We start from the raw sequence: 9,297 nt of genomic DNA on the forward strand, positions 1-9,297 counted from the left end.
CCTCTGGCTATAGATGGTAACTGTGCATCCTGTGACGCGCTCTTCTCATCCCGTGCTAGCCGACTTGCTGCACCTTATCTCAATACAATGTTTGAGACAGTACCTCTTTCAGTGTCTCACAAGACGATACCTCTTTTAGTCTCTCCTCTGAAAAGCTCTCCCCATCCCATGCTAGCCGACTTGCCATCGCCATGCAAATCGTGCCTCATCTCTCCACAATGTTTGAGACGTTAACTCTTTCAGTCTCTCACACCTGGGCCAACAGTCTGTCTTGTTTCTGACAAAATGCTGCCCTTTGATGAACTTTGCTCATTATAACATCATTATAATACCAAAACACACCTCCATCCCAAAAACTACCCGCCTCTAAGGTGCGACCACCCCTCACTGAGCTTGCGCTTTGAATTTTTCCTAGCCTATACCTTTAAAAGCGAAGCGAGAAAACTTTACACCAATTCTAAACAAAGATGTATGACTAGAGTCACTCAAGCTCCACCAGGAAGGTGAAAGATAGTGTAAAATGGCTTAAGAGAAAGAGAATGTTAGGGAAGACACCATCGCATACCACTCTGACCTCTGGGATCAGTTGATGGGCTGAGCCTCTCTTCCCCCCCATCGGGACGCCTTTGGGTAAGATTCGAACACTTGGTTATACCAAGTGCCTCCCTGGGAAACTTAGAAATCTCTATAGAGTCGTTTTATCATCTTTAACGTGTTCATAGCCGGCAGTGTCACTCATACTCTTGGTATTTGCACATGCTTTGCAGACAGTAAATTTATCACCGGTAATCCAAAGAATCTGTGTATCTGTTGCTCTAATAAACTGCACTCTTTATTAATCTAGCCGTGGTAGTTATTGAACATGACCAGACTCTTTAAGTGTGGCCGTGATAGTTCATGCAACACGACTAGACTGGGGGTGCAGCGCATTTAAATTAATGCTGTCGCCTTTACTCTGATGAATGGCTGCATATACAGTCCTTAGAAAATAACCGTTGACCAAGTCTGAGACTAGGACTGCACTTAGCCGCACCTAGACTCCTCTCTGAGAAGGAGTTTAGAAAGCAAGGGGGTCCTGTCTGAACCTCGTGACTCAACAGGAGGGTTCCCCCCCCCAGCCACTCCTCAGACTCCTACGCGACAGTAACTCTTAACGCAACAGCAACCACATTCACTGCCCCACAAACATTGATAGGGCCAACGTAACATTGGTAAGGCCCTGTAGAGACTGACAAACTGGTAGCGACTCTACAAGGGGAGGTGGACAGAGCTGAGTTTATTTGGTCTGGCCATGGGGAGGCTGAGAGTGGTCTGAGAGCAGCCTGTGACTCCTTGGACGGCAAAAGGTGATAGATCCGAATGTCTCTCTGTAGTGGCAGATGATGATATGATAAGGGAAAATGCTGTTGCACCTTTGGATGTTGAAGCTAGACATGTGGAAATTCTTCTTTCTCTGGGGAGTGGGGAGCAGCCCTGGGGCACTCACCACAGATGTCAGGGATCTCCATCCTGGGTGATTTCCAAAACTTGACAACTCAAAGCCAGGGCCAATCTGATCCAGTACTGGGAATAGTCCTGCTTCTAGTGGAACAGTGGATAAAGACCTCTAGACATCCTTTCCCACCAACATTTCCTTGATGTCATGACTTTATAATGAAGCTCAAGGCCCCCTCCTTGATCCCACTCAGCCTCTACAGTGATGATGCTTCAGCAAGAGCTGCATATGACCTTTGAGACACCTGAGCATCTTGCAAGACCTGTGATAACATCTCACTCTTCAAATGCTATGGGACTAGCATTTCTAGTTTGCTATGACTATGAGTGCAACCTTAGTCTTGCGTCTTTCAGGGAGGACAGTGCCTCTAGATGAGTGTGACCAGAGTTGCCCTGCCCTTTCCCTGGAGTATAGACTTCCATTATGTATTTCCTCAGAAGGTGAAAGTCAAAGGTGTCTTACTCAGTGAAGTGTGGCTTCTGTACCCTAAAAGCAAGACACTTTTAACCTCCAAATCTCTAAATGATAAACCAATGTTCTACTATGGCTATGTTTAAAGAGTGGGACCAATTGCCAAATCTAGGTGCATGTCTTGGACACATCTCAGGTCCACTCCAGGTTGACAGCCAGAAGACATCTTTCCCTATTGAGCCTGCACTGTGATTTCAAAAGTGAAACAATCTAGGAAGGCAGGGCAGAAGACAGCCACAGCACTGACATGAGTGATGGAGAAGGATAACTATCCCTGCCTGCAGTGTGTATGTAGGATAGGGTGCTTAGGCACTCTTTGTACTTTCCTGTAAGGGCGTGAAGAACAAGGGTGTTGTGGTGTTGTGGTGGGTTGACCCCAGCCCCACACAGCTGCTCCCTCGCTCCCCACCCCCACCCCCAAGTGGGACAGGTGGAGGGAATAGGAAGAGCAAAAGTGAGAAAACTGGGTCAAGAGAAAGACAGTTTAGTAAGTGAAGGACAGAAAATTAAAACAAGTGATGCAAAGGCAATAACTTGCCACCTCCCACAAGCAGACCAATGCCCAGCCAGTCTCCAAGTGATGGCCACCTTGGAAGACAACACCCTCCCTCCCCAGTTTTTGTTGCTGAGCATGACATTGTATGGTATGGAGTATTGCTTTGGCCAATTTGCTGTGTCCCATCCCTGTGCTATGAAGAAAGTGAACTCCATCCCAGCCAGACCCAGTACAGATGTTTTTAGACTGTTGCCTGGGATTTACTCTCCAGCTCACATTTAACTGCTCTGTCCGTAATATCATATTACAAAGGGTTGTAGAGCTCTGTCTGGCACATCATCATTTCCAAAACACAAGATGTGCCATTGGAAATCTATTTTAGACTTCAATTTTCCCTTGTAATAACTTGATTATTCCTTGTAATAAATTGATTATCGAAACATGAAGCTGGAAACTTTCTTCAGAGTTATCAATTAAATCACTTTTATGGATGGAAATCCCCTTTAAACGTCCATAGTTATTTGACTGTATCTAAACAGTATTTAACCAGCCTGCACAAACAAATTCTGGGCAACCATACTTTCTAAACTATGGTATTGCCTAATGATTTATATGTTTAATATCTCAATGTGTTTACATTTAGTCTTCTCTGTTCTTGCTACCCCACCCTGCAGACAGTTCAAATAGGCTTGTCTTAAGAGAGATGAAGAGTGCTGCGCCGCACACCAGCGAGAGGTGACGATCAGTGTGCTGCCATGTGCCCGTCTCTGTCTCCTCTGCATGCCAGCCATCTCTTCCCTATACCATCTAACCATCCGAGGGGCTGACATCTCCCTGTCTCCTTCTGCAGGAGCTGTTCCACCCCTTGGCTGGGCTGGTAGCCTTTGCTTTTATAAAGGTGAGTGTGGGAAAAACATCAGTAGAGATAGGTCTCTTTCTAAGTGTGGATGTGGATGGTGTTTATGGCTCCGACTGAAGGAAAACAACTCCAACCCAACTGCCTGTGTTTGTCTGAGAACAGGGGACTGAAATCTGATTTCCTGAGTCAGATCTAGAGGTTGGTCCAGCCCAGTTTTCTCTGCCTGGTGGTCCATCACCTTGTGGTCGCTAACATCTCCAGCTGTTGTTGGAGGGAACAACCCTGCCCAGTCCTTTCAGTATCTGTTTATGGATCTATTGCCCATAACTTTGTGTAAAACCTCCTGCTGTTCCCATTTGCCTTCACCACCTCTTGTGGCAGGTGCACTGTCCAGTGCACAAAGTATTTTTTTAAACTGTGTTAAACCCAGTATCATTAAGTGATGTCTAGATCCAGTGGAAGATACGTTGCTCCCAAGTAAGGTGATACAATTTGCACCATAGATTTGTACTTATAAATGTCCTTCTCTGAATTAAATGTAATCAATTCTTGTCTTTTTCACTATGATCAAGTCAAAGGACAAGTGGTTAGAGATTTTCTTTTCATAATTTTATTTCTATTTAGGGAGTGAATGCAGTGTTGGCTCTTATTCAATTGATCAAAATCAACCTGCTATCCTCCCGCTGCCTCCTGGGTAGACTTTGACGGTTGTGTTAACAGGTGATGCAAACAGCATGGCAATGTTACAAAGCTCTCCCTCTCGGTCATACGCTTTCCTGTAATGCAGCTGGGAAGAGATAGGGGAGAAGTGGCTTGCACTGTGTCGTAACTGATATGACAAGTATCATCCTACATCCTTTGTGTATTGGTAAGAGAAGGTCTGGCTTGGGATCTGCAGTTTGTGCCAGTGCCTCTGGGGCTCTCGCTGTGCCCCTCCAAGCAGAGTCCAGTCCCAGCGCCTCTGGGACCCCTTTGGGCAGAAGGAGATGCTGTTGGATTCCCTTCGCCTCCTCATCTCCAGCTGAGCAAGTCCAGCTCCCCCAGCCTCTCCTGGCCTCCACCCCACCAATGCAGTAGCCCTGCACGGGACTCACTCCAGTTTGTTACATAGGTCTTGTACTGGGCACACCCTAAAAGTTCCAATATGCAGCTGTGGCTTCCCCAGTGCCTGCACTCTGGCCAGCGCAGCCTTCATCACTGCCAGGGTGCAGTCTTGGTAATCTTATTGTCCCCTGCAACTCCCACCTCTTTCTCCTGATGCTGATTTTTGTCTGGTGTGTTTCTTTTTACCCACTCTACCCACCTCGTACTGTGGCATGGGGTTTTTTTTCCTCCCAGGTGGAGGACTTCACATTTCTCTGCCTTGTGTGTCTTGCTGACATGAGAAACCTGTAGCTATTTACTGAAGGTGATGTGGGAGACAGTGTTTGCACAGCTGTCAGTCTTCTGGGGGGATCATGTGGTGAACACTGGAATTTACTGTTTAAAATGGGAGCCAACAGTACTATAATGGATTGTTTTTAAAGCCATAATTAAATGCTCAGTGATTTTCTGTTTGACATGCCTTACCTTGCAGTCCTGCAATTCCTGTAGAAAGTACCACGTTGCCCTTGAGCTCCAGCAGATAATTGCGCTACAGACTGGAGTTCAAAGGTGTTTTCTGGTGTCTTTCGGACAGGAGCAGATATATTAGACAAAAATAACTGGAAAAAAGATCGCGCATGTGATGTTATATTTTAACACATGTGCAATTTCTAGTGGTCTGTAGAGCACTGCAAAGGATTGCTGCCTTGCCCCTTACTGTAATTCCTGAAAGTCTGTTCCACCTCCCTGAAAATATCCCAGTTGAGATGTCCTGAGCCACTGCACATGCATTAATGCTTTAAGTGGTCATCTAGGCCATCAGACTAAGTCTGAGTCCTATCTGGGGTGTCTTCCTGCCCACGTCTCTCCTTTCACTTCTGGAAATCACCTGTTGTTAGCTTACAGTGAAAGCACAGATTGTTCTTCCCTGTGTGCCTCTGTGTCTCCTGGGCTTTGATTGGTGAGCAGTGTTTCCCTCTGGACGTCAAGCGAGCATCTAAGTGGTATGAAATCAAAACCTGGTAAGTACAGATCTGGTCTGAGGCTCCCCTGCTTCCGATGGCACTGATATGTTGTTCTAGGCAAAGCAAGGATGTGGCTGGCTCTAGCTCTGATGTCTGTGGTCCATGGGATGGTATCTGGGCAATGTGTTTTTAATTTTCCATGTTCTAAGAATCCAGAAGCATGGATAAACATCATAGGTATGAGCGCATTGGAGCAGAGGCAGTAAGTGTCTGGGAAACAGCCAGTATAAAATACTGATAGTTAAATACTACATTTATGGATTACCTTGAAGGCAAGCATCACGGAGCCTTGAAAACATTATTCTTTGCTTTTTTCTTCTTGCAGAGTGAAACGGTCTCCTTCTGGGGATACCCCACTGAGGAGTATGATGTGGTGACAGAAGATGGCTATATCCTTCAGCTAAACAGAATTCCTTACGGGAGAGGAAATGTTGGAAGCCAAGGTAAAATTGGTATCTCTGTCATACAGGAAACCCACACCTTATGCTGTTGTCTTCTGACTGCGTTACCAGGGCTTGTGCAAGAGGGTTTTCAAGGTTCCCCATGCCTTGGTACCTGTAGCCTCTCTTTTGATCGATAAGAATTTGTAGGGAAGGCTGATCCCTTGCATTGATGTTTTCTATCCCTGCGTGGAGACCTGAGTGTGGGTGATGCCCCATGCACCCAGAAGGCTGCAGTCCTAGCAATAAGTAGCAGCCCATCCATCCTACCCACTGGTGCCTAACGCACACCTTGGATTTTCTCTGGGAGCCTGGCTTCTAATATGTGGTCCTGCAGCCGTGTGGTAGATCAGCACACTGGTTTGATAATCCTTGAGGAGCTTCCAGGGCACCCTCTTGTGCTGTGAGGAATGACAGCTGGTAGGCTCTAGATCCATGAAAAGGTGCATCTTATCCTATCACATCTCCAGGCACCTCCATGTTTGCCTACAGAGCTCCCTGGGCAGCCCAAGTTCTGCTAACGCTCCCAGCAAAGCCTCCCTGCCAAAAAGCCGGCTGAGATGCAGAGCGTAGGTACCGCTCTGCTTGTGTCTCTGAAAATACCTGGTGGACAGTGTCCTTGGAGACAAAAGCAGATGCTGTGAGATGTCTCTGAAATAATAACATTCCATCACATACTATACATATTTATGATAGTAAGGAGGGCCCTGCCACAGTGTGTGGTAGACAAGGGCTCAATTCTCTTCCCCATCTCTGGGTGTTCAAATCTTTTCCCTCCCAGCCCTGAGAGCATGGCCAAAGTAACAGTAGGTCAGGTGGAAAAACTTATTCTACCTCCTGGTGAAATTTGTCACCAGCAAAGAACGCACAAGCACATCTTAATGGGACATGGCTGGGGGTGGGAAAGACCTTCCAGCATTGTTCAGGGGTTGGAGAAAATAAGGAGCATAGGAAGACTTTGGGTTTTTTTATACTGTCCCTCAACACTAGGCGTTCATTTTCTTAATGATAGGTCATCTGCAGAGGAGGTGGGAAGGGGTGTACGGGATAAAAGGAAAAGTGCTCTGAGATATGCTGCACCCAGTGCATGTGCTACAGAGCGAATATGCTTTACTGAAATCAAGGGGAACAGACCTACCTAACACTGCCACAAACCTCAATACACTTTGGCTGCCATAATTAATGAGGAAGAGAGTCCCTAAAGTGTCTCAAATGATGACAGACAGCATTAAAAAAAAAAGTCATCATGATGCCTGTCTTCCAGGTCCAAGGCCCGTTGCATTTCTGCAACATGGTTTATTTGGAGAAGGCAGCCTATGGGTTACCAATTTGGCCAACAACAGCCTGGGCTTCATTCTCGCAGATGCTGGCTACGACATTTGGATAGGCAACAGCAGAGGGAACACTTGGTCCAAGCAACATCTGGTCCTGTTTCCCAAACAGGAGGAATTCTGGGCTTTCAGGTAAACAGATAGTTTGAGGATCTCAGAAACAACTGACTTCTTTCATCTTCAAAAGGTGATGCTGCCCTAGCTCAGGGAGGAATGAACCAGGCTGAACTGAAGCACATCCACTTATTTTAGGTGAAAACCCCATGTGCTTACCCAAGAACACAGTAAGATGAAGTTTGTGGGGTTGTCCCGCCCTCCCTGCTGGTTGTTGATGATTGTTCACATACAGGTGCTACACCTCTCGTTAAGATGACTACTCTTCCTTCTGCAGCTTTGATGAAATGGCTAAATATGACCTCCTGGCAATTATACACTGTATTGAACAGAAAATGGGACAGAAGCAGTTATATTATATCTGTCATTTGCAAGGCACTACTATAGGTAAGTGGGTCTTTTTGACTGATCTTGATGACAGTATAGGATGTCTACATTATCTTTGGGATTTGTAAAACAGTTCTTACAGAAGTTAAACTGTATACATGAATGTCTTGAAAAAGTGAGCTGTTTCTTTCTTCTTTGGTTTTTTTTCAGCTTTTATAGCCTTTTCCACTATGCCTCAGCTGGCTCAGATGTACTTTGCTTTAGCACCTGTGGCCACAGTTATATTTTTGAAATTCCATTTAAAAAGCTCGCATTCTTTTCTGACTATGGGCTTAAGGTACATTGGTCCAGACTATATTCTGCCTAGCCAAAATGAATGTAGTTTTTCATAGAGATTGTTAAATTACCTAAACAGCGTATTTCAAATAATTTACAGAGAGACGAACTCCACGCTCCATCTGTCTTCATTAACAAAGCAAATCACACATCTCAGTCCAGAGTCTTTCTGTCCTGTCCTGAATTTACTCCCCAAAACGTTCTGGCAGAATTAGAGCCAAGAGAGCTAGCGGTACAGGCAGACGTGCGCACAGCAGGTGTCAAAACATTGGCAAATAAAACTAATGCAGGAGACTGTGAATTAAGCACTACCGTTTAACACAAGAGTACAATGAATGTAAGAGGTCATGCACATAAAAAACATGGAACAGAAGCATTTAACGGTGTGCAAGGACAGGTCCGCTCGTGGGCAACCTTTACCTCAATATGGAGGTAAAACAGAAGCTATGAAGTGGTGGTGCTTTGAGGAAAAGCATGACCCATATTCATATTTTATAAGTACATTTGCAATTTTACAGAAGATGTTTGGCACCAAAGAGTTCCTACCACACACTGCCTTGGGTGAGCTGGTCCTTTCCAAATTCTGTGCCTGCTCGAAGACCTGCAAGAGCATCTTGCCTATGCTCTTTGGATTTAACTGGTAGAACGTAAATATGGTATGTAGGAATAAATCTTCAGAGAGCCCTTGGTGTCCTTCTGAAGGACAAAGCCTTGGCTGCTCTGTTTCGATGAGCCAGGTGAAACCCATTGTGAAATGCACTCATTTCCTTTCAGAGCTGAGTAGATGTGTACGCAGCACACTCCCCGGCAGGGACTTCAGCACAAAATGTAATCCACTGGTTGCAGGTAAACCTTCCCAGCTACTTTCCTATGCAAAACAGAGTACGGAGTATTTTAACGATCGTTTGTGGTCAGTCTCTTGCGTTGGTTGCTGCAACACATCAGTGGTATCTTTGTTGTTTTTTTTTTCACCCCTTCATAAAATGCTCAGCAGCTTCTTGAGCTGCCAGTACATCATCAAGTAGAGTGGCCCCAAAGGAGCAGATCTGCAAGAGAAACATTTGGAGCTGAGGACCCTGCATCCACAGCAGGCACATTTCAGGGGTCTTATTTCAGACTAGCTCCAGTCTTGCCCTGCAGCCCAAGTGCCGTTAGCGGTCAGACTGTGGCAGAAATTCTCCTGGACAGCATCCAATTAAGCTTATTACCAATTAAACTGATTATTTCTCCTTCTTCCCATTGTGGGCATGGAGAACAGTCACTACCAGAGCCCCTCTAACACTGAAATTGTGGTATGCTGCCCTCATTCTCTCTTCCCTA

The 9,297-nt window shown here is 45.6% G+C and overlaps 1 protein-coding gene across 1 annotated transcript; it reads left to right on the top strand.

Annotated features, from left to right (window-relative positions):
- Positions 1 to 2,220: 2,220 nt before the first annotated feature.
- Positions 2,221 to 8,033, top strand: LOC142411950 (gastric triacylglycerol lipase-like). Its single transcript, XM_075506614.1, has 6 exons — positions 2,221 to 2,253; positions 3,313 to 3,360; positions 5,755 to 5,872; positions 7,233 to 7,332; positions 7,592 to 7,701; positions 7,852 to 8,033. Exons 1-6 carry the CDS (start codon positions 2,221 to 2,223, stop codon positions 8,031 to 8,033), a joined length of 591 nt encoding a protein of 196 aa, XP_075362729.1.
- Positions 8,034 to 9,297: the final 1,264 nt, after the last annotated feature.

The sequence above is a fragment of the Mycteria americana genome, chromosome 6 (genome assembly GCF_035582795.1).
Source record: "Mycteria americana isolate JAX WOST 10 ecotype Jacksonville Zoo and Gardens chromosome 6, USCA_MyAme_1.0, whole genome shotgun sequence".
Classification (NCBI taxonomy): domain Eukaryota; kingdom Metazoa; phylum Chordata; class Aves; order Ciconiiformes; family Ciconiidae; genus Mycteria; species Mycteria americana.

Coding starts and splice junctions, on each gene's coding strand:
- LOC142411950 (XM_075506614.1), top strand. CDS start 2,221: ATGGAGAAGGATAACTATCCCTGCCTGCAGTGT. Junction 2,254..3,312: donor ACTATCCCTGCCTGCAGTGT/GTATGTAGGATA, acceptor CTCCTTCTGCAG/GAGCTGTTCCACCCCTTGGC. Junction 3,361..5,754: donor TAGCCTTTGCTTTTATAAAG/GTGAGTGTGGGA, acceptor TTCTTCTTGCAG/AGTGAAACGGTCTCCTTCTG.